At 35.3% G+C, this 26,620-nt stretch overlaps 2 protein-coding genes across 6 annotated transcripts in view; both read left to right on the top strand.

The window, feature by feature from the left end:
* Window positions 1–3,905: 3,905 nt before the first annotated feature.
* Window positions 3,906–17,057, top strand: EMC6 (ER membrane protein complex subunit 6). The gene is made up of 5 exons (XM_069840533.1): window positions 3,906–4,100; window positions 4,429–4,589; window positions 5,555–5,647; window positions 11,219–11,238; window positions 16,735–17,057. Exons 1-5 carry the CDS (start codon window positions 4,058–4,060, stop codon window positions 16,763–16,765), a joined length of 348 nt encoding a protein of 115 aa, XP_069696634.1. The 5' UTR covers window positions 3,906–4,057; the 3' UTR covers window positions 16,766–17,057.
* Window positions 17,058–21,728: 4,671 nt separating this feature from the next.
* Window positions 21,729–26,620, top strand: part of LOC138709631 (uncharacterized aarF domain-containing protein kinase 2-like) — a 36,009-nt gene continuing 31,117 nt past the window's right edge. For 2 of the 5 annotated variants that reach the window (XR_011334982.1, XM_069840536.1), the window contains exons 1-2: window positions 21,729–22,618; window positions 23,033–23,268. Coding sequence is in view for 3 of the 5 variants with exons in the window: in XM_069840536.1 (XP_069696637.1) it covers window positions 22,156–22,618; window positions 23,033–23,268 (699 nt within the window). In the remaining 2 variants the exon portion in view is untranslated. Of the gene's footprint in view, window positions 22,619–22,790; window positions 22,952–23,032; window positions 23,269–26,620 lie in introns of those variants that run through there. The other 3 variants (XM_069840538.1, XM_069840535.1, XM_069840537.1) reach the window with 3 other exon arrangements.

A 26,620-nucleotide genomic window follows, 5' to 3' on the forward strand; every position in this document is an offset into this window, starting at 1 on the left:
GGAGGCGTTTAGGTGTGTATGGACATTACAGAAATAATTTTATGTTAATAATAATAATAATAATAATAATAATAATAATAATAATAATAATAATAATAGATAAATTATTTAACAAAAGGACCTTAAATACATTTCTATATTTATATTCTATAATCTTCAGAGTAGACTATGCTTAATTGCTTGCGTTTATACACCTTAATATGGAGAAGAATGGAGCGTGTGAAATGGACAGATAGACTAAGAAATGAAGCTGTGTTGGAAAGAGTGGGTGAAGAAATAATAATGCTGAAACTGATCAGAAAGAGAAAAATGAATTGGCTGGGTCACTGGCTGAGAAGAAAATACCTACTGAAGGGTTCACTGGAAGGAATAGTGAACGGAATAAAATTGCGGGGCAGAAGATATCAAATGATAGGCAACATTAAGATATATGGATCATATGCGGCGACTAAGAGGAAGGCAGAAAATAGGGAAGACTGGAGAATGCTGGGTTTGCAGCGAAAGACCTGCCCTTGGGCAGAGAACTATGAATGAAATATAAACCTTTAAGATAAATTGTGTTTTAAAGTGTATTTTATTCAAGAGTATGATAAGTTAAGCCACAAAAAAATTCAGTTATTTTGTGATCATGTTTTCTCAAATGATACCGTATGCTATTGAGCGGAAGTGTGGACAAATTTGGAACTTCTGACGTATAATAAAATAAATATATTGTAACTTTTTAAACTAAACAACAATGTAACTTTTATTATCCCAACAATAGGATTTGCTCTCCACACAGTAACACAGTATTCGTTAGTGCACTCCACTGACGACAATGACAATTTACTTGGACTATTACGAACAACAATGAACTGTTAATCTTAACTAATATTTACAAAGCACTATTTACAAATCAGAACTGTCAGTTCTCAGTTCACAGTTCTTCTAGCTCAGTCACTCGAGTTCACAGTATCTCGAACCACAGACCTTCAGAGACAGTTCACTGTACTCGAACTCAGGTCCCTCCAACTGCGGTCCACTGCACTCGAACTCAGGTCCCTCTAACTGCGGTCCACTGCACTCGAACTCAGGCCTTCGGATGCTGACACAGTTGCGGACGCACACTCGAGTCGAACTCCGGTACACAAGACTGGCTTGCTTGCTCTGGCTTACTCACTGACTGAATAAACTGAAACTGCCCAAGTTCGCTCGCGTTTCTTCTTTTATAGCAAAATCATAGTTTCGAGAAATTTCTACGGGTGTCCTCTCGAATTATCTGGCTATCTCCACTTCGGACGGACTTCTCTAGAAGATTCGGGAGGGCCCGTCCCCCCTTCACTCCGCAAGTAGCAGCTGCGCGCGCACTCTCCCCTCGTCGCGTTGACGTAATACACCCCCTCTGCCCTTCAGCATGCAGATGCTCCCCGTACCAGCATTTCGTCTGCCGCGCGCCCTGTCGGACGCGTGTTCAAACCCCGTTGCAGCTGTCACAATATATTTGATCATGTACTACTTTGTTTTTTAATAAAATTTATTTTTAATGTTTATTTATATTTCATAATTTAATTCGTAATAATTGAATATGAATGTATAATTATCACAAATTTAAGGTTACATACCTACATATATTCTGCCCAAGGACAGGTATTTCACTGCAAACCCAACGTTCTCCAACCTTTTATATTTTCAGCCTTCCTTTTAATCTTCACAAATTTAATGTTATTGTTGCTAATTTCACCCATATTATTTAATTAAGTTTGAGAGTAGAGTGCAGCCAGCTATTAGTGATCAATTAATGTGGGCGCTGGATTGAAAGATATTGGAAAGCATTGTTATAAGCAGTGTTATTGCACCGTGCTGACCACATACTTAGAGAATCTCGCTAATAGTGTATGTGTGATATTTCAAAATCCTTGTAAGGATAAAGATGGGCACAATCCATTAGGAATTATACTGATGGTTACTATGGTGATATCTTCAAATATATTCTCTGTATAGTCATCATCGTCTTTAGATCACATTCAGACACAATGAAACTGCTGTTATTATGGATTACTCACGCGTTTGCTATTGATTCCAGAACAAGAGGAATAACAGTAACTTAGTCATCACTTGTATGTGATGAGTGGTAATTATTGTAGTGAAATTTATTGCTCACGAGTTTGACTCGAATTGTGTGCAGAGGTCGCAAGAATTGCTCGCTGTCTAGAGATGACACTGCCAGATGGCATGACGAACGCAGCTGGACTTCTTTTCCTAGTCGCGAATGTTTTCGTCATCATGCTTTAAGTGTGTCATTCATGAATCTGAATCATTTCGTACGTCACGGCTTTCACGAATTTTAATATGGCTAAAAAAAAGCATATTAAATTACCCAACATAGTGATCTAGTTTATAGAGGAATCATAATCGTCCACGGTGCTGTATCAGTTACATCTTTGGCACTGAATACGAGGTCCAAGGGTTTAAGGGAGAACATCTAGCTTAAATGTATGAAAATGACGTAAATTTATCTCGTCATTTTCTCAAATCTCCCTTGGTGAATTAAATACAAAATTTACGAGGTCATTATTCACATCTTCATTTACATGAAATGTTTTGTCATATTTTAAATTTTCGAAATGTTGCAAATTTGTTTACAACCTATCATCATTTTCCTCGTACACAATTTTAAAAATATTTTAAAATTACATTTTGTCCGGCCAATTCCAGAAGGTTGTGACAACAACGTGAATCCGTGTCATTAAATTGTTTGCAGTGCAAACAGTATATTTATGTTATTTTATAATCCTGAAACTTGTCACTCGAAAATATTTATATACAGTATTTTTATATTAATTAATAGTGCAAAAAATATTAATTCGCATTGTTGATCATGACATCTATATATATAATTTGAACTGGTAATGAAAATTACGTGAAAACGCCTGAACGGATTTTAATAAATGACCCCTCATTTTGAAGCGTGGAACTCAAAGTTTTGCAGAAAAATTGTAATTTTCAGTGAAATGTCAATTTTCCTACATCATTTTCCTATTTTCCAAAATCCATCTTTCGTCAGTTTTAAGAACTAATTAATTGCATTTGAGAATAAAACAAAACACACACTACAATAAACAATAGACTATTACACGAAGGCCATGACCTACAGGATTGCTGACATACGAGTTCAGATGGGTCAGATTCCTTCGCATCATAATGCCAATATGTCGATCTTCATTTGTGTAATTTTTTGATAACGTATAAAAATAATTTACAAGTGTGATTCTCTGGTCTGTAGTTTTCCGAGTACAGCTGTGTATTCGATATTAAGAACTACAAAACTTAAGAATGTTTGGTGACATTATTACCATTAAAAATGAAATATTATTATAGTTAATGCAACACACAATGGGTATACTGATGATATGAAAGTGAAATATTTTGGGGCCTTAAGTAAGTAGACGCATAGAAAGAAGATTTTATATTAGGTCTTCATTTCTATAATATACTGAGTATATATATATATATATATATATATATATATATATATATATATATATATATATATATATATATATATTACTGAAAACTATAAAACTTGCGTAACAGCGTGGTCGATCGACGGATGTTGCGTCAACATTTGTTGAGACTATAAATTAGGAATGCCTATAACATCGACATCAACGTCGTGAAGTTTCGATTTTATGCACGAGAACGTATAATCTCATAAACTTCTTTCCATCTGACTATAAATAATTAGCCTACTTGAAGAGAATTATACATGTTCAATATCGTAAAATCCCCAATTTTCTCAAGTAACTTTTCATCCTGCTATCTAGCGAGAGAAATATGAAACTTTGTCCGCCATCTGTTGGCGTCCTATTCACACAATCAACGAGTCCAATGTACACCATAGACTACTACTGAATCAAACGCAAATTATCATTGTGACCAACTTCGGCATGGACAACTTTATTAATTGTGTAGTTTGTGTTTGAGTGAATTTTGAAACATTATAATCTGTTGTATTTCGAAAATTAATTAAACCTCAAACTCTGAAGCTCAAGATTAAACTTCATATTGCAAAGTTAACATGGCGATTGGAAGAGTTAAAACGAAAGTAGAAAAATCTGGAGGTATGTGTTAAAATAATACGACTACAAAATAACATTGTATAATTCCTTATTAAAGATACACTGTGAAATAAAGTAATCATGTTTTCCACCCATTTGTACTACATTTTCACGAAGTAATGTTTGAAGTATGTCGGGAGCCAAATGCTATAAATTACACCATGTTCGAAGCACATCAATGTGTTAACAGCTTAACCTCAAAATTAACAAATAGGATGACAGTACAGTATGGTACGATAAAAACTTCATAATAGCTGTATTGATATTCATGACAGCTTGCCAAATACATATGTGGAACATTTTTTGGATCATTTTTTCTCTTGCTTTTCAGAAATTGTAGCGTACAGTGAGTTGGCTGTGAGAAATAATGCTAGCGTTGTAGAATACTGCAGAACATCCATGGCAGCTTTGTCAGGGGGTACGGCAGGATTGCTGGGCCTCACAGGCTTCTACGGTTTTGGTTTTTATGTATTTGCTGTAGTAGGACTTTGGGTAAGAATTGTTTTATATTTTGAAGCAGTTAGAAAATAAGATGATGTAAGTATTATAGATACTCGTATATTCCTCTGATAATTATTTTCTTGCCACATTTCAACCATAATAGGCTACATTGCAATGAAATTCGAATATACAGAGGTGTGAAAATTATTAGAATAATCGTAATTTTAAAGGTTTTTTAATAGTTCCTTCACAAATATTAATTGAATTGATGAATATTGGTATATATTACTATACTGATGTAGGATATATTTACTACTAACAATGCCGGAAAGCATTGTTGTACATTGGTATTTTTCTTATTTTACAATTGTTATGGGAATTCAGAAATTATTATATTATGTTGGCGGAATTGGAAACATAAAAAATTATATGCACAAAACAGATGTATACGTTCATTTGTACCTTCACGACAATGTAAACGCAAAGAACAATTTGTTTAAAGTATTTCTTAATTAATTTTTGATGTTTCCAATTCCGCCAACATAATATAATAATTTCCGAATTCCCATAACAATTGTAAAATAAGAAAAATACCAATGTACAACAATGCTTTCCGGCATTGTTAGTAGTAAATATATTCTACATCAGTATAGTAATATTATATACCAATATTCAATAATTTTATGCATATTTGTGAAGGAACTATTAAAAAAGCTTTAAAATTAAGATTATTCTAATAATTTTCACACCTCTGTAACTAGTATTGGTGGTTATTTGCTTAAATGAAGGCGAGGATGCATAGAATGTGCCCTTGTTTTAAATAATTAAAACTTAAGTTAGCCATTCAGTGTTTATGAAACATATAGTCCAAGTTCATTAAATTCTTGTGTGTAAATAGACAAGAATAACGTTATGGTGTACCGGTAACATTCTAATTGACATATAAACAAAATCACTTTTTCTTTTCATTTACTCCACAGGTTTTCATGTAATAAGTGATGTATTTTTATTTTCAGATGTTAATACTTCTGAAAGCAGGATCAAACTGGAAGAAATACTTCATCAGTAGGCGGACTCTCCTTACAAATGGATTCTTTGGAAGTCTTTTTGTATCCTTTATTTAGTTAACTGTCTAAAGACAGTTTTGAACCTCGTGACACCAATAAGGGATCACTCATGAGGCAACTAATCCAGGAGATACTGGGGTAGGCTGTTCAGTTTCTTTTCCTCTTATGTTATATATTAACTTTAAATCCAGACAGACATACAATAGAATCAAGAGAGTAAACGTGTACCATATTTAAATCTTAAGTCTGATTTCTGTAGCCTATATTTCTCACACATGCTCGAAATATGTGTAATGAATCCCATGTATTAAATCGTATTTATAGTCATCTCTAAACGAACTCAAATCTTTGTGCACAAGTAATCTAATGTACTGTACCTACGTATGTAAGTACAAAAAAAAAAAATATTAAACTTCCAATTCTTTTTCTTCAAAAAGAAAGACAGTTGAAATTAACCTAAATATTTAGGACGACACAAAATTACAACGAACTGAACATGATAAATATCTAGGAGTACCAAAAGAAATACAAAAACTTCTAGCACTGGAAATGATCAATACTAGATACCCTAGTATCTAGTATTGATATATACCGATGGATCCACCACAGAAAACCTTACTGGAGCTGGAGTTACATGTACACATTTTTCCTTTTATCATTCTGTTGGCAGAGACACAACAAATTATGATGGTGAAATAGAGGCTATACACATTGCTCTCCGACAATTATTAAATCTTCCCTTAAATAAATATAACAAGACAGTAATTCTTTCAGATTCTAAAACTGCAATTCAGGGAATATGTTCAAATGCTACAAAGAAGTCAACAAAAATAAGAGAATGCTACAAAATGTTAACACAACTCCAAAAAGTTAATAAGATTGTCCATCTCCAATGGATTCCAGCACACTGTGGAGTCATGGGGAATGAAACCGCAGACACACTTGCAAAGAAAGGCACAACAATAAAACAAAAGCCTAAATTTAATTTCTCGTATTCCTCAATAAAACGCTTGATCACTACAAAATTTTCTCATTCATACGTACAAGAAATAGAATCAAATGCTAAAGACAAAAAATGGATTACACTACTTTCCAACCCAGATATAATCCCCCAGAGACCAAGGAAAACAGCAGTTGCAGCCTTCAGACTATTGACAAATCATGACTGTCTAGCAAGTCATCTCTACAGAATAGGTATCTCAGCTTCACCAATATGTGTCCTGTGTAACGATCCAGCAGAAATGAATGAAGATCACTTGAAGACCTGTGAAGCATTAAGATCAGAAGAAACTACAGTTCAAAAGTATTGGAAAGCACGACTGCTAATGGCTTCATTGCCAGATGCAATGCACTAGACGACGACAACAACATTTTGATAAGAAGCTTACATGAGATACCATACTCATTCATTTATTTTATTCCATAGATCTTACATGAGCAATGAAGCTTTAAGATGTGGAACATGTCAACATTTTACAATATTACAATTACAATTTTTACAAATTTTTATAGTTTTACAATTTAGTAATTTTCTACAATTTTTACAATTTTGTACAATTTTTTTACATTTTGGCGAGATGTAGTGAGATGAGATGAGGTGAGGTCCGAGGATTCGCCAAAATATTACCCGGCATTTGCCTTTTTGGTGGGGGAAACCTCGGAAAAACCCAACCAGGTAATCAAATCAAAGGGAGTAATCAAATCAAAGGGGTTGATGCCAAGGACTCGCCATAGACCATCCAGCTTCAGTCCCACGGCTGGGGAAAACCTCCGAAGAAACCAAAGTCCAAAGGGGGATCCAACCCAAGCCCGAACGCAGCTCCGGATCAGCAGCCCAGCGAGTCTGCCGACTGAGCTACATCGATTGCTCTACTAAAAGTATACAATACATAGCCAATCAGATTATTAAATTTACAAACGCAAACGATCATCCATAAGTTGAGCTATATTATAATACAAAACAATTTAATTAAATTTAAGGCATAAACAATTCAACCAGTTGTGATATACAGAAATTGATAATACATATCATGCAAACTACTTCCAATTACAAACACAAACAATTTATCAATAGAGCTATATAGATTACTATTCAACTTAAAGCATATACAATTCATCGGCTAAAACTATACAAATATATATACAATACAAAGTAGCATACTTTCATTAAGCTATACAAATTTGTGCAATTAATATCAAGTAGATTAATTCAATTTATAATCATAAACAATTCATCAGTTGAGCTATACATATTACCATTCAATTTACAGTAGGTCTATATACAATTCATCAGTAGAGCTACACAGACTAGTAATCATTTTAAGAACATATACAATTCATCAGTAGAGCTACGCAGACTAGTAATCATTTTAAGAACATATACAATTCATCAGTAGAGCTACACAGACTAGTAATCATTTTAAGAACATATACAATTCATCAGTAGAGCTACACAGACTAGTAATCACTTTAAGAACATATACAATTCATCAGTAGAGCTACACAGACTAGTAATCATTTTAAGAACATATACAATTCATCAGTAGAGCTACACAGACTAGTAATCACTTTAAGAACATATACAATTCATCAGTAGAGCTACACAGACTAGTAATCATTTTAAGAACATATACAATTCATCAGTAGAGCTACACAGACTAGTAATCACTTTAAGAACATATACAATTCATCAGTAGAGCTACACAGACTAGTAATCATTTTAAGAACATCTAACTACATAAATGACGCCATAACTAAAGTTAATGATGACTTGAATTCTATATCCATATGGTCGAAAACCCACGGACTTAATTTAAATGCAAGTAAATCGCAGGCAATCTTAATAGAACATCAAAGATCGAAGTGTGACAAACAAAATTTGCCACCGATAATTGTAAATAATACTACTATTCCATACAGTACGACCGTGAAGAACCTTGGTATTTATATGGATTGTCACCTGGAATGGAATGAACAAGTGAATCACACTTCCAAAAAAATATTTTCCATTATTCACTCATTAAAGCGACTGAAGAACTTTCTTCCTGATAAATTAAAATTAATCCTTGTACAAACACTCGTGATGCCACACTTTGACTACTGCGATATTATATTAAGTAACCTAAATGCAAATTTGAGCAACAGGCTACAACGTGTGCATAATGCGTGCGTCTGTTATATTTGTAATATTCGTAAGTATGATCATGTTTCCCCGTCTTTCCAAACTCTGTCTTGGCTAAGGCTAAGCGATCGACGAGCTCTGCATTCCCTTGTTCTCTTGTTTCAAATTCTGCGCACCGCTACCCCAATATATTTGGCTTCTCGTTTTCAAAATTTATCCGCATATCATCAGCTAAGTACAAGATCTCATTATAACAATTTACTCATTATACCCTACCACAAGACATCTTTATATTCTTCATCCTATACAGGTTCAGTTGCTAGAAATTGGAACTCGCTTCCGAGTGATATAAGGGGTTGTTGGACAATAGCTTCATTTAGATCAAAATTACATAAATTCTTACTTAACAGATGAATTGCTGATTAATATTTGTTACTTATAATGAAACTAACATCTGTCCATTCTTATTATTATTATCTTTAATTTCTCTAAATAGATTTACAAAACCTCTAATGACAATTACATTAATATTCTCATTATAGAAATAGAAATATATATATTCTCCCTGTAACATAGTCCTAGTAAGCTTATATTAAATTAATTTTCATCATTTTACTAGCTATCTCAAATATTAAATTAATTATAATTCATTGAATTAAATTAGCTCATAAATTAAGTTACTACTTTACCTTATAGATTTATCTAAATTTAAATAAATGTGTAGTGAAGATTATTGCTGGAGAACCTTTTAAGTGTAGTGAAAATATTTGTAATTTAAATTTATGTATTGTATTGATTAAGGCTGGTTGAGTGGAAGAGAAGGCCTTATGGCCTTAACTCTGCCAGCGAAAATAAAACATTATTATTATTATTATTATTATTATTAAGTTAAAGAGTGGTGAAGGTATTTATCCGAATATAAGACAACCTCGTATTTAAGGTGACTCCTAGTTTTCCAGTATCTTCTGTAGGATTTAATTTTTTAAGATATTTTTGTTGATGAATTCACAGACAATTTTGTGTCTCCAAGGGAAAATGTGATAGGCCTATATTATTTCTTGCAGTTTTTCAGGAGTGAGCATTTAAAGTTTTGTTTTATTGTATTGTATTTATTTACATCCAATGGTATTTGTACATTGCTTTACAGTTAGAATATGGAACATGTCAAGTGAAAAAAAAAAAAAAAAAACTTCATAGTACTATAAAGTCTTAAGTCACAGTCTAGTTGAAATATATACAGAAGAGTTTTACAATTTAGTCTTCTAGTACAACACAAAGTTTTAGTATCGATACTTAATACAACACAGAAATATTCATGAAGCGTTGTCGAATGTCATGAATTCACCTACAGAATAGAAGGTGTGAGAAATTAGGTACCTCTTTAATTTTGCCCTAAATAATCTTATGTTTTGAGTTTGATTTTTTATATCTATAGCCTCATGGTCTAGTGGTCAGAGCTTCTGGCTATAGCTCATGAGGTCCCAGGTTCGATTCCCGGTTAGAGCATAGGAATTTTTCCTTAAAAGGGGATTATTCCTGTGTTCGTCCATGGTCTGGAATTTAGGTTAAGTTTATATTTAAGACCTCTCCTGGCACCACATTATCATAATCATCCTGTCACATCATCGGGGTAATGTAACTCCACCTTCCAGGCGCCCCAACCTCAGAAGTGGGTTACAACTAAGCCATGGCCAGGAGAGAAGACCAGAAATGTCGAAAAGACAACCTGGTGGCATTGGATAAAAAAAAAATTTTAAGTTTGAACAACTGTACACAATCTTAGCTATCTTGTTTCATAACAAGGGGTTAGAGAGAAAAGTAATAGAGATATGCATGTCACCTTTCCCTCGCCTTTTTCCACAATAAAGATACCCATGAAAAATTAATAAGGCTCTCCAGTTCTATGATTTCTCTACACATACCAGTACCCAAAAAATTCCAAAATGGATTCTTTCATAAATTCATAAAACTGAAACAAAATTTAGATTTTCCGAACAAGAAAGAAAATCTGTTAGATCCTTATAACCCTCAATCAGTAACATCTTGGTCCAGTCTTTCTTGGATTTAGCCATAGTTTTTAAGAAAAAGATACACTGAAGAATCGATGGAAATTAGCCTATCAACTCTCTACAGAAGATATCCACAAAGTAACTGGATTTGCATATCACACTCCTTTCAGTCTTGAAAAATGTGCTGGAACTGGTGAACCCTGTCATTTATTTTCTTTGTATAGAGGTGTTGGGAAATGTACAACAAATTATGATTGAGAAATTGAAGCCATTCACACATCCCTAAAAAACTTATTTGTATGGCTTCACAAATGCAAAAGTAAAGTTACATTGTATTTTTCATATGCAGTCTTTGTAATATGCATTATGTTAAATGATTATTTTCTAAAGTTAATTGCTATGTTTGTATAAAGTAAAGTGTGCATTATATGGTAATATTATAATTTACCGTGTGCCTAGTTTTCATCCTTAACTTATTTTCAGACATACGTGCTGTTTTGGACGTATCCTTTTAAACAACTCACATGCTCGTGTAACATATTATATAATTAACATACTTAATTGCATTAGTATACAGGGTGAACCATAAGTAACGTGATTAATTTCAGGGGTTATTCCTTGAGATAGTTTAATACATGTTTGCTCGATTTAATTCCTTCTTGAGATAAAAATTGTTTTATATGAAATTCGTGGCATGTTTTGAAAACCATTGATTCAATTCGCAATATGCTCAATCAGTTTAAGAGAGCAATGTATTATGGTAATAAATGTTTGAAAGAATTTTGGTTTTGTCCTTTAAATGTGCAGAAATTTGATCAAAACAAATTTTACAGTTTTGTTTTGCAAAGAAATTTTAAAATGTTGCATTTGTTCAGATTATAATATTAAAATGGATTTGAGGGAGGTGGGATATGATGGTAGGAACTGGATTAATCTTGCTCAGGATAGGGACCAATGGCGGGCTTATGTGAGGGCGGCAATGAACCTCCAGGTTCCTTAAAAGCCAGTAAGTAAGTAACATTTGTTCAGATCAAATTTCTGCACATTTAAAGGACAAAACTAAAATTCTTTCTGTACAGCATATTGGGAATTCCATAAATGGCTTTCCCAAATTATTCTATGGAATGTTTCATATAAAATAATTTTTATCTAGAAAAGGAAGCAACGAGCAAAATTATATAAAATCTTTTTGTTTTAACTATCTCAAAGAATAATCCCTGAAATTAATGTCATTACTTATGATTCACCCTGTATATATGCATACTCTATCTCACACTGAGATGCAGCAGTTTTGGAATCACCAATTTTAATGTTACAAAATTTGGAAGAAAATTGATGAAATACAATAAAATGAAATTGTACAGTGTTCAAGGTTGGTGAGTTACTGGCAATGAAAGTTACACTCTGTTGCCTTTAATACTTGATATACGAGGCGTGTTCTTAAAGTAAGTTCTGTTTTCAGTTATAGCCGTCGCATCGCTGCAATCGTTATTTTGCGCATGCGTGTTTTCTTCTTCAGTCCTCAGGCAAGCTGTACATGCAGTTTCAGAGCTTCAGTCCGTGTGTGTGGTTAGTTGTGATCAGTTGAAATGTTTAAAGTGATCGAGCACCCCGCAGACTGTGAGATGCGGTCTGTTATCCGTTTTTTGAATGCGAGAAACATCAAACCAGCTGACATTCATCGTCAACTTTGTGAGGTGTATGGTGATGATGCCATCAGTGATGGAATGGTCAGGAGATGGGTTAGAAAGTTTAACGAGGGCCGCATCTCTGTGCATGACGAGCAGCATACCGGTCGGCCATCTTTGATCAATGACGATTTGGTGCATGCTGTCGATGAAAAAATTCATGAGGACATGAGGTTCACAATTTCTTCGCTTTCCTTGAATTTTCCACAAATGTTGCGAAGTGGTTCGCAGGCGGGCGAATTCTACAATGAGGGGATAGAAAGACTTGTGCCACGACTCGATAAATGCCTCAATAATGGTGGAGATTATGGTGAGAAGTAATTGAAGTGTGGGGAATACAATGCTACAAAAATGGTTTGTAAATATTTTCCCATTTACTTTCTACACCCTTTTGGAACTTACTTTAAAAACACGCCTCGTACCTATGTTTCTATCTTCCTTTCTTCTTTTTACCTCCACCAGGTAACTGTGGTAACTCAGTGTTTAAATCTAAGTTGGTAATATGGAGGTTTTTAGTTCGAGATGTAAGTTATTCATTTTTTCTCTCTTTTGCCATGTTATTCTACGTTTATAAATATTGTCGTAATTTTGACCTAATTATAGACTAGTTTTGTGTGATTAATGGAGGAATAGAAGTATTTCTTCTTTTTATAATACAGCGCCATACTGTGAACAGTACTGTTTCAACATTATTTGCTTATCAGAAATCCCCAGCATTCGTCAAGTAGTCATCACTACTACATGAAGGCAAGGCACATCCTTCTTTGTTTTTATGATATAGTCACTCTGATACTGCAGATACTTCTGTGAACAGAGGAAACAAGCTTCCAATGCCATGTTTCTTTCTTTCATCAATCAATCTTCTTAATGTATCCAGCTGTTTGCTGACAACATAAAGTCCACTGTAGTCTATTCAGTTTTGTTTTTCATGAGAAATGAGGGGTATTTTGATCGGTGTTCATTATAGATGCCTGTTGCTAGTAGCCAGAGTTAGGATGTAGTCAATATATACTGCAGGGCTGTGTCTTCTGCAACTGGTACTGATGATTTTAATTTACTTCTTTTGTGGTTTATGGATGGAAAATATTGAAGAATGTGTTCCAGATCTTCATCATGATTATTACACCACAGACAAGTAGGATTATCAGAAATGTGAAATCGGTGTAGGTACAATTGAGTGACAATATGACCTGTTCTGGCTCTTGTTAAAAATGTTTGAACATGTCTGGGCAAGTTTTTGTACATTTCCAGGTAATTTGGTTTCTTTTGTACAGACTGTAAAATTTTTCCTTTTTCAGGCGAGAGCCAATTGCTGATCCATAGGTTTGTAAAATGAGACTTTACTGAAGTAAAAGCACTGGATAGAGATATCACTTGAAGAGGTCTTGGTTGCAAATATGTTGCCTGTTTTGCAATATTATCGACTTTCTCATTTCCAAGTATACCACAATGACTAGGTATCCATTGAAATGTTATTTCCTTTTGGAGTTCTTTTAGTTTACGTAGTTGTTTCTGAATTGGAATAATTCTATGTGCGTATAGGTTTGGTACATATTTAATTATATTAAATACAGCCCCCTTGGAGTCGGTAAGTATGCAAATAGATTTTTCAGAAATTTGAGTAAAACACTGAAGAGCAGCATCAATAGCTAGCAATTCAGTGTCAAGACTGGAGGAGGATGAACATGGTATGAAATAACTTTCTTGATATTTTGGAATATAATACCCTGCTCCTGATGTCCCATTATTAGGATTTAGAGATCCATTTGTATAAATTTGAAGGTGATCCTTATATGTGCTGCAGAGTAGTTCCATGGCGTCTAACTTAAGAATGTATGGATGATCTCAGATGTTCTTCAAACTGTCAGATGATATCCTGCATAATTTCTATAAAATAAAAAAAGAAGAAATACCAATCTATATCACAGACACACTCATTGCTAAAACTCCAGTTGTGAACGAAATTCCTCCATGGAAATGGGTGATTCCTTTCTTTCATGAGATAGAAACATGAATACGTACACAGAATAAGACTATGTTGAGATAGTATCACTTGAAATAATACCAACTTTTCCTCATTCCATCAAGTCCCTTCTTTGCAGATATGTTGGTGGGGGCAATGTCTCAATTGAAACTTCAACTGTCTTCCTTAGAAAGTGTCATGCTGGGTGAATAGAATGGTTCTGATCACACCACCTGTTTGCAAAACTTTTACATCATTTTTCATGAAATTTTGGTATTGTTTACAAAATATGCCTCCTTTTTCTTCACTGTATATACAAGGTCACTATATTTATGTTCCCATCATTGATTGTAGTGGCGTTTTTCTTTGTCAGATGATTTCACAGGACGCAGGCTGGACAATCTCATACCTTTATTTTCAACATTTTTCATGTCAGTGATGCTGGATTGATGGAGATGAAAGTTTCTCCCCTCCCCCCCCTCTCTCTCTCTCTCTCTGCATATGCATCAGCGAGCACCCACAGTTTGTGTACAAGTTAAGCATGTTATGTATTCGTTCAACAGCATTTTAAGCAATATCATGTAGGCCTATTTCTGTTTATTTAGCCAGTCTAATTGAGGGCAGTATGTATGGATAGTGTCTACAGTTGGAAGTATTAATTATATTGTATCGAAGTTCTGTACTTTGTAGTTGATACTGTTTCCTCCTCGCCTTCTGCTATAATTATTACAGAATCAATGGTACTTAAAATTTTGGTCGACTAGCTACAGTCTATGGCTCTTCTGTTGGTCTTCTCCCCTCCTCCTTGAGACTGTGGTGAAATAGTCTGAGGCACTTAGAGTCATTAATTTTGACAATTTACACTATATCCACAAAAAGTTTCTCATTTGCACATTGTCTACATTGAGTGCCCGTGACGTGTCTGTGTCTATTTAGGGACAGTGATCTGTTTCGGTTGGTGCTGCACTCCAAGTCCGAAATTCTTGAAATGGTCTTTCAGTACTCAGAACTCTTGTGGCAAGGAGGCTGATGTAGCCTTCTGGTCCAATAGGAAGGATCTCTTTCTTCTAATTGATATCCACATTTATAGGGAAGGCTCTCTTTCTCGTGAATTGATATCCACATTTATAGAGAAGCCTCTCTTTCTTGTAAATTGATATCCACATTTATAGGGAAGGCTCTCTTTCTTGTAAATTGATATCCACATTTATAGGGAAGGGTCTCTTTCTTGTAAATTGATATCCACATTTATGGGGAAGGCTCTCTTTCTTGTAAATTGATATCCACATTTATAGGGAAGGCTCTCTTTCTTGTAAATTGATATCCACATTTATAGGGAAGGATCTCTTTCTTGTAAATGATATCCACATTTATAGGGAAGGCTCTCTTTCTTGTAAATTGATATCCACATTTATAGGGAAGGCTCTCTTTCTTGTAAATTGATATCCACATTTATGGGGAAGGATCTCTTTCTTGTAAATTGATATCCACATTTATAGGGAAGGATCTCTTTCTTGTAAATGATATCCACATTTATAGGGAAGGCTCTCTTTCTTGTAAATTGATATCTACATTTATAGGGAAGGCTCTCTTTCTCGTGAATTGATATCCACATTTATAGGGAAGGCTCTCTTTCTCGTGAATTGATATCCACATTTATAGGGAAGGATCTCTTTCTTGTAAATGATATCCACATTTATAGGGAAGGATCTCTTTCTTGTAAATGATATCCACATTTATAGGGAAGGCTCTCTTTCTCGTGAATTGATATCCACATTTATAGGGAAGGATCTCTTTCTTGTAAATGATATCCACATTTATAGGGAAGGCTCTCTTTTTTGTAAATTGATATCCACATTTATAGGGAAGACTCTCTTTCTTGTAATTTGATATCTACATTTATAGGGAAGACTCTCTTTCTTGTAAATGATATCCACATTTATAGGGAATGCTCTCTTTCTCGTGAATTGATATCCACATTTATAGGGAAGGATCTCTTTCTTGTAAATGATATCCACATTTATAGGGAAGGCTCTCTTTCTCGTGAATTGATATCCACATTTATAGGGAAGGATCTCTTTCTTGTAAATGATATCCACATTTATAGGGAAGGCTCTCTTTCTTGTAAAGTGGTATCCACATTTATAGGGAAGGCTCTCTTTCTTGTAAAGTGATATCCACATTTATGGGGAAGGCTCTCTTTCTTGTAAATTGATATCCACATTTATAGGGAAGGCTCTCTTTCTTGTAAAGTGATATCCACATTTATTTTGAAATTGTGAACCTGATGAATATGTTAATTAAAATGTGAATTTATGTACATGTATTTTCCTTCATTTTTGTGTCAGATTTTTGTATGGGATGGTTCATGTTTACTGAAAAGTATTAATGCCCGTCTTTTTCACGTTATTCATTTTGTATACAGATGACAAATGGTAATGGGTAATAATTTTTATTATGGAAATGACTTCACATTCATGCTCCATACTTTTTATTTGCAAATTCAGGAAATAGGGACCATTTTATTTCTTTGAATTTACGTTGTTTTGTTGTTTGACGTTATTGTATGTTTGAAACCTATAGTGTATAATGTATCTATCTCGTCTCTAAGTTTAGATTTATTGAAAAACTGTCTTTAATAAACATATGACTTTCTGTGTAAATAAAGAAACTTTAATTCAGGTATGTCACATTTAAGTATATAGAAAAAAATAGTATTGTATGTTCGTCATAAAAATGTGTCCTCCGGCATAAGATGAATAGGTACACAGTATAACATTATTTATTAATCTTTGCATATTTTCATATAAATATAGAACAAATAACTATATGTAGTTGAAATAATTTCATGAACTGTGGCTACTGCCAACATTTGTGCTGAACAATATATTTACTATTACTTGAGTATACAAGGTATTCTGAGTGCGTCTGCACAGCTGCTAGTCCATGAAGTTATTGACTTTACTATTTATTTATTGATAAATTTCCAACAGCATAATTGTGAGACTAGAGCATTATCACTGGTATTGCAATCAATGTGTATTCAGTTTGCTACACGTACATATTTACGATTGAGGTGATGGCAACAACAGTTTGTTTTTCTTTCCCTCAACAATGTTATTGCTAATTTAAATGCGTTTTATTGTTAATGAATTGTTTAAAATGTAATATAATAATGCTGTGAGAACCATTCTATTGTTAAAAGACTTTTGTTTCTACTGAAATAAAACATTACTGAAACAATACTGCGTAATTCAGTTTGTTGAATTTACTTTTCGAAGAACCAGTGCTGTAGCTCAGTTGGAAGAGGCACTTGCCTTCTGATCCGGAGCGTGCTCGAGTGTGGATTCGAAAAAAAAAATGATATGTTTTATTTAACGACGCTCGCAACTGCAGAGGTTATATCAACGTCGCCAGATGTGCTGGAATTTTGTCCCGCAGAAGTTCTTTTACATGCCAGTAAATCTACCGACATGAGCCTGTCACATTTAAGTACACTTAAATGCCATCAACCTGGCCCGGGATCGAATCCGCAACCTTGGGCATAGAAGGTCAGCGCTATACGAACTCACCAACCAGGTCGACTGTGGATTCGATTTCTGCTAAGGCTGATTACCTGGTTGGGTTTTTTCCGAGGTTTTCCTCGACCATAATGCAAATGTCAGGTATTCTTTGTCCATTCCTCGGCCTCATTTCGCCAAATATCATCTCACTATCACCAATTCCATCAATGCTAAATAACATAGTAGTTGATACAGCGTCATTAAATAACCAACTAAAAATACCTTTCGAAAAATGGAAGTTCGGTATTATAAGAATGTCACATACTTTCTCTCTCTTTCATTCATTTTGTAACAATTCAGTTTTTATCTTGTTACGAGTACCATGTTTTATAGCTTTTTTTAAAAAGTTCCATTAGTGGACAAATTGATAGCTGCAGTAAAAAGAGTACTAATTGTTAAAGCACCCTATAAAAACGAACATTTAAAGCAGTGGCACATGGCTCTGTGCAGCACAGTATGGTACAGAACACATTGATACGGTTAGGAGTGTTGTGAATAATTTTGGCAAAAAACATTCAGTATCAACTGACATTGCACAAGGAGTATAGCCGGACCATCGGATCTGTGCCCCTGTAAGATATGCAAACTAAACCCTAATTCCTTCTCAGCCTCGGTAATTCATTTCTCTCCCTGCATTCCTATCTCTCTCCCTTTCTGTCCCCCACTACTCACAATTTTGGCCTTCTTGCGGGACAGTTTACAATATTTGCACTTGCAGTCCAGTGTTGTCAACTCAACATGAATACTGTAGCACGGAGTGGCGAAAGAAATATTATTAAGCAAGTACGTAATAGCATTTTGCGATGAAGAGAATCAAACAGGTCAATATCTGTTTCCTATAAATCAGGCAACGAAAAGAGCAACTGATATCACAGGTGAGGCTTATTTTATTTCAATTGATTACGTATTAAAATTATTTACTTAACTAATACTAATAATACAACATTTTATGTAATTTATATAGACAGGTCAGAACTCCTAATAAAGAAAATCAGGAGAGAGGGAGTCTGTGCAGAGATGAAAAACTAGAATCACCAGAGAAGAACAGACCAAGGGAACTTTTAATTATTGTAGATGATATGAACCGATGTATTTTAAGAAGAAAGATACAAGAATTTTATGCCGTTCGGAAAGAAGTTTCAACATTGAATAAATTACTGAAAAGTAATAATTTCCAAGGTTGGAGAGAAAAACTATGGAAAGTGATTCAAGACGTGGGAGTTAGGTTTAAAAAATGTAGAAATAAAGATGTATTTTGATTGAAAGAAATAATATTGTAGCATGGAGGACCAGTTATTTATGACACCGTTTGACGGAAGTTTGGCAACATCCCTATTCAGCAAGGTTCGTGGCTTGCTATTTAACGTGGTGGGAGCAAAGCGGGTGGAATGGAGTGAGTACAGGCGTTAACTTTTCCAAGAACGACAACAGCACTGAAGGGGCACAGATCTGATGGTCCGACAATACTAGAAGGCAACCTATCATATACGAGGGTCATTTCATAAGTAATGACAACTATGTTATATCTTCCAAATAACCAAAAATGTGGTTAGTTCGGTATATACATTTGAAAAACGTTGTACACTGTATGGTATGCCCACAGTCTAGTATATACAGTCACGAAGCTCAATACGTAGTAAATATGCAAACATTAGTTGCTCACCACTAGGATCGCTCCAGATTGCATCTGTGTGCATTGCAGTGGCGTAGCGTCAATGTAAGCTAAAAAGCTTAGCTTCCCCAGTTAATAATAATTTCATAATAATCCTGCAGTTTATGGAGAAAATTATTTATTAATTTTAATAGAATATATATTTACGCGTTAAATATTGTGATGCGGCAGCTCAGGATGATTTGTGATGCAGCGGTAAACAAGAAGCCTGCACACACACACCAGCTTCCAAGCAGACCGGTTTCTTCTGTGTAATCCACCCCGCAGATTGTCCATCCCTTTCTAACTAAGCTACCCTAGTCGCAAGGCTCGCAAAGAAGCTAGCTTTAACATTTAAAATAAGTAGTTTCCGAGTTATCCCATTTCGTCAGTTGTGTTCAGTTGAAGTGTTAGTGTGCACTGTGGCTGATATAATAAATAATGAGCGAAATATCAGTTCCTGACACTAATTTACTTGAATTTTTTTAGGACAATGGTATTATCAAAACTGAATTACGAACAAAAGTGTGATTTAAAAAACAAATGACCGACTCCCTTGCTGTCAATGAAGGACACGACCAAAAGACACACGCATACTTACGTAATGATACTAATATTGTGATTTCTCTAAGTATGACAGGGAGTGAGCTAATGTTATACGTATACGTGTCTATTTGTTAAGAGATATGTGTAAACCGTGAAATAATATTTTATTACGTATCATTTGAGGTCATGCCTTATTGGTGTTACTTACGATGTTCCAACCAATCTTCGACTGCTGACTTGAAATTGACTACTATTTATTTTAAGACTGTATTTTTGTAATACGCTTTCTCATATTGCATGAAAGACAACTTGAGTTAGCTTCCCTGCTCAAAATTTCATGCTACGCCACTGGTGCATTGGTGGCTAGTTAACAGCACACGCAAAAGTTAGTATGCTAGAGGCTGTGCTCCAAGATGAATGTAACTAAAGTTGAACAGTGATCATACGTGAAAATTGCAGTTTATGTTAGAAATGCTCAGTGTTATTCTGACCTACGAGAAGCATTGTTTGATAGTGCATTGCCTTATCGAACTGTTGCACGTCAATGCCCAATGCTACAGATTATTTCTGATGTACCATCTGCGTCGTACAATTCAGAGGACACGTCCAGCGCTTCTGGATAATGCCATAATCCTCCATGATAACGCAACAGCCCACACTGCAGCTTCGTCAGGAACCTTTTGCAGCAGTGGGAGTGGGAGATCTTGGACCATCCTCCCTACTCGCCTGATCTCATTCCGCAATTGAAGCTGCTGCATGGGAAACAGGAAGGACATTTTAACAGCGTTTCGACGGGAGGTGGTACACATAGACAAATCACACACAGCCGATGGTATTCAATGCCTGCATCATCATTGGCAAAGATATGTGGAAGCTTGGGGGATTATTTTGAAGGGTGTTAGTTGTGAGTAATATACTTTGTTTCCTTTTGTGCATAATAAAACAATGATTTCTATTTACGCATCTTTCAATTTCCCTTATCCATTTCCTTCTGTACCCAGACCCAGCATTGCGAAACACACTTCAGTGATGGTGTGAAGTAGCACCGAAACAGCTGTAAACCGAACATGCTTACATAATTAATACGAGTAAGATCGCCATTTAATCAATTATTTATATTTAAGTGTTAAAAGTAGTGTACGAAAGATTCAACATCGATTATCAACACTTCAGTGACCTTCAGTCGCATATAGTGAATTTCTATTCCTGCTGCTGTTTTATTGGCTGATGTAATATAGTTGCCATGACCTATGAAATGACCCTCGTATATCTAATCATTTCACATATCTTCCATCTACTATTTCTTCACTGGAAGCAAATGATACTACTCTCTGTAATGTAATTTATTTAAAATCACTATTTCTAAATTGACATTAGTTTCAGGACAAGTCGGTGAAATAGTAAACGAAAAAGTTAACGGTGTTAAAAAAATCCAGGATATGGACAAATACGTGACTTGACATATAATTGAGTTAAGTTCATGGTGTGAGTGTGTGATGTACTTGTTCAAGAGTGCAGCCGTTTGGCTACGAGTAGTACTTCATCGACAGAACAGGAGTGGTACATATGATCTAGGGTGGTACGCACAATAAGCTTTAGGCTGCAGTGTAGGCCTTCGAGTACCTCCTCCGTACAAGAAAAAAAAAAAGCTTACTGAGTTATTTTACTACGATGGAATTAAACCCAACAGTTTTATTTTTGCCCTCCGTACGTCACCGAAGTATTTGCTATGGGTGAGCGTACACATCCTGAATAGAAAAAGGTTACCCCTCTCCCCCCTTTTAGTGATTCTTGGATCCGCTATTGCTGCTATAGACGAATTTCCGTACACTTCAGTTGGCGACACTGTAGCTACTATATATATCTACAGCCGGTATGTTGAAATATTGAGATTTGTGTACGTGTATATTTTGATATGTAGTACTTATACAGTTCGAAGTATTTATAACTCAAATGATGTTGTTATGTGTACGACATTTTAATTATAGACAATACTATTAAAATTCAACATGTTTGTGTATTCATGTTACTGCAAGTTAGGAAGAATTGCGAGAACTAGGACATTTAGGTTAAATGAAATTTACAGTCTTTCCGAGTACACGCTGCTGAAGAAAAGTAGAATTAGGAATCCTTCGAGACATCTATTCAGATCTGCATCGGTGAGGCAGTTAACGGCTATAGCATCGGATTCTGTGATACCGGTCAGCAGGGTAGTAGTATGTGGTGGTACTGAACTTTGTAGAAGAAATTGCTATGAATACACTATTCGAGCAGATTTGGGCTCTATTTCAAACGAAAGGGAAACAATTATATGTCTCTTCACGAAGGTCCTATGGAAAATTTGGGATTTTTGTTTGATAGTGCTGAGAGTAATTGAATTGACATTTATTTTTGTTCCGTTAATAATTCTTTATCCAATTACAAGGATCAGTGTAAAATCCAAGAATGTATGGTACAAACTACTACTGTTTGGTAAGCATTATTTTGCTATTTTTTTTTAATTATGGTGAAACCTGTATATCTCCCCACACTACACACGGAGAGAAAAGGCATTTAAATCATTGAAACCTTTTCACATTCCTCGGCCTCATGTCAGTTAGCAATATCTTCAGCTAACCCAATAACCTTGTGTTACATATCTCGGTCTCATGTCACTTATCTACCCCCTCATTTAACCCATAACGAAATGCAAATCAAATATCAGTCCCGTGTAGATTGGACTTAATTAGAAGCTATGAAAATGTAGGCCTATTAAGTTTTTATTCCTCTTTATAACTTAATAGTCATAAATGCTATTTCTCTGCAGTACGTATATCTAATTTAAATAGCTAGGCCTACAAGTACTGTACTAATCTTCAAAGCTAAGCTTATGATTTTTTCTTTCAGATTTGGAGTTTTGTGGTCCAATATTTGTGAAGTTAGGCCAGTGGGCTTCAACAAGGAGAGATTTGTTTCCAGAGGAGTTGTGCTCTTATTTATCAAAGCTCCAACGGAAAGCGAAAGCTCATTCATGGTTTTACACGAAACATTCCTTAGAAAGAGCTTTTGGTTCGCAATGGAAACATATTTTTGTGAAGTTTGATAACAATAAGGAACCTATAGGTTCAGGATGTTGTGCTCAGGTGATATAGGACTTACTCTTCTTTGTGTTTATAACTAGGTCTAGATTGAATCTCAAAATAATTCGAGTGTGTTCGGGTAAAGGGGGCTAAATCACTTTTTTGTGCGAATCGAATTTCGTTCCCCAGAATACACAAGTTAAATTCTACAAGTGGACGTGCGAAAAACAAAAGGATACTAACATGTAATGTGTTGGGTAGAAAATTATTTGCAGTAAGAGTGAGATGTTTAATTTGCTTTTAACTCAAAACTCATTTTTGACTTACCTCCCTTTACTCAAACACCATCGAATTGATCTCAGATTCACTGTTCAGTATGGGACTCCATTGTTTTGAACAACATACATTCATTATTACGTAATAGAATGAATATGACTGACAACTTTTGTCTACCATGTGAAATCATATCGTGTATGGTTCTCAGTGTCAACATAATAATTTTCCTAGATTGGTTGGTGTGTAGTTAGGGTGAAGCTTTATTTAGCTCTGAGAGATATTCACATAGGCTACATTGAAAATATTTCAAGGGTTTAAAATTGTTTACAAATTTACATGTGTATACCTGTAGGTAGTTATATTTCTCATCACTCACCCTGCACATTGTAATTAAGAATAAGTGGTTCCATGCAAGAATCATACTGAAATCGAAATCTATTCCATAATCTGTCAGTTTCTCCTTAACAAAATTTGATGTCAACAAATACATTGAGTATCCAGTATAACTTAGTTCTTGCTTTGGTGTCCAACTCTCCAGCGAGTTAACTGACAAAGTTACAATTGCAGCAGATAGTAATATTCTTCCAACAGATGATATACAGGTACCATAAAGCTCTAGGGCTCTACAGGGATAGCAACATAATTATTTGATAAGCAGGTGAAACGATTTTTAGTGTGTGGATTGTGAACTGTGTTACTTACATTTAAGTAGACTTTGTACTGCCCGTGTCTCACGTCCTGAACCGAGAGCTCCCTAGTGCTTATAACCACGCCTCTTAGGTCTGCTCGGACCGGCACGGCAGCTGCAGCGTGCGGCACGGCAGCATATTACATGTTATGAAAACATTATCCTATGTCAGTGCAGGGGTTTTTACTCTTTATAATACTGGATTCTCTAATCATGGTTACCACTATCGCTATTATCTCTGATGGCGATTTCCTAAAATGTATGTACACACTAGGCCACTCTTCGTTCAGTTTGGACAATTGCTGAATTGCCTTAGAGTACCATTTCTCAAAGTATGTTCCGGGGTTCCTGATCCCTATATGATTTTAAATTTTATTCCATACTTTTTTATTTTCACTTGGTTATTTAACAACATTGTAACTACTACGTTATTTTGCATCGATGGGATTGATGATAGCGAAATTGTATTTGGCGAGATGAGGTCAGGGATTCGCCAAACATTACATGACATTCACTTTACGGTTGGGGAAAATCTCTGTAAGAAATCCAACTAGGTAATCAGCCCAAGCGGGAATCGAACCCGTGCCCGAGCGCAACTCTGGATCGATAGGCAAGCGCCTTAGCCAACTGGGCTGCTCCGGTGGCTATTTTATACTTAGTGGTTACTATAAAAATATATAAATATTACGAAAATATGAATCAATAATATCATGAAACCACCGATAATGATGATGATGATGATGATGATGATGATGATGATATTCCAATAATATGTGTAATAACAATATGTTTGATGAACATCTAAAACGGAAAATACTCATAATACAGTACTTATCACTTTCATCACTGGATTCTCTGCGTATGTGTTCATTAAAACAAAAAGACAAAATGCAGAAGTACAGTAGAAATGAGACTACAACTTTCCGCCATAAAACCAGATTGCAGGCTTAAAAAGCAAATACATTCGTCCCACTGAACAATTATTGAGATACTAGCTTTCACTTGTCTGTTAACTATTAAATACTAATAAAATGTTACAAGGATTCCGCAGTTACAGTTTAGATTAAAAGGGGTTTCGCGGTGGAAAAAGTTTGAGAAACACTGCCATAGAGGAAAGAGTTTACGGATGTGTACACATGATAACCGTAATCGTGATTAGGTCGATAATCTCAAGTAGAGACTGTAGTCTACCACTGGTATCAGTGTTTAGTTACAGGAATTGATGAGAAGGACATAATTTGTTTTGTGAGGGGACAGCCTATACATTCGCTTGTCCATGGCTGATCTTGCTCCATAGCTGATGAAAGAAATCCTGAAAAGGTCGATGTGTTGAACATAGGGTAGTAGGCACATGCGGTACCCAGGACCTCCCACTCTCCCCCTCTGTGTCTCGCCCCGCAAAGAAACAGCTCAGGAAGTGAGGCACGGGCAGTAGGATAGGTCAGGTTCGTTCAGGTTTTTTTATTTTACTTTTGAGATTGTCTTTGATGGTGTAGTGGTTACCACTAGGTGCTGGATCTGAAGTTGGCGATATCAAACTACACTGAGAGCGAAAAATTCTTAGCCTGGCTTTCTTTGAAAGGAAAATAGAAACTAGCGTTAAGGTAGTTCTGGTGATTTTGGAAGTGAAAATGGTTGGATTTGAAAAATTAATAATTTTATAGGGAAATATTTCAAGAAAAGGAAATTGTTCGGAAATGTGGTAAATTAACGTGAAATGAGAGGGGAACGTGGTAATGGAAGTGCAAACATTGTGATTTTTAGTGAAGGAAAGGAAGGTAATGTGAAGAACATAAAACTTGTATTAATTCAATAACCACTGAAATATAGTGAAACACAACAAATAATCATGAAATAAAGACACGGTTTCCATAATGTAACTTCCTTTCAATGTCTGGCATTATGCTAGCAAGTACTGGCAACATCACTAAACAAAAATCACCAGGCGCTGAAAATCCTGCATTCGTATAATTATGCAATCGACGAGTCCTGCATTCTCTTGTTCTCTTATTTCAAATTCTGCACACCGCTACCCCAATCTATTTGGCTTCTCGTTTTCAAAATTTGTCCGCATATCATCAGCTAAGTACAAGATCTCATCATAACAATTTACTCATTACACCGGTAGAGCAGCTGACTACGGACTGGAAGGTCCGGGGTTCGATCCCGAGTGGTGACAGGATTTTTTCTCGTTGCCAAACTTTCAGAACGGCCCCGAGGTTCACTCAGCCTCCTATAAAATTGAGTACCGGGTGTTTCCCGGGGGTAAAAGGCGGCCAGAGCGTGGTGCCAACCACACCACCTCATTCTAGTGCCGAGGTCATGGAAAGCATGGGGCTCTACCTCCATGCCCCCCAAGTGCCTTCATGGCTGTTACGGAGATACCTTTACCTTTACCCTTTTACACCCTACTACAAGACATCTTTATATTCTTCATCTTATACAGTTTCA

This window comes from Periplaneta americana, chromosome 11 (assembly GCF_040183065.1).
Source record: "Periplaneta americana isolate PAMFEO1 chromosome 11, P.americana_PAMFEO1_priV1, whole genome shotgun sequence".
NCBI lineage: Eukaryota > Metazoa > Arthropoda > Insecta > Blattodea > Blattidae > Periplaneta > Periplaneta americana.

Excerpts from the sequence above, each read along its gene's own strand:
- EMC6 (XM_069840533.1), top strand. The coding sequence starts at position 4,058 with ATGGCGATTGGAAGAGTTAAAACGAAAGTAGAAAAATCTGGAG. Across the intron at positions 4,101-4,428 it reads GAAAGTAGAAAAATCTGGAG|AAATTGTAGCGTACAGTGAG; the intron begins GTATGTGTTAAA and ends CTTGCTTTTCAG. Across the intron at positions 4,590-5,554 it reads TTGCTGTAGTAGGACTTTGG|ATGTTAATACTTCTGAAAGC; the intron begins GTAAGAATTGTT and ends TTTTATTTTCAG.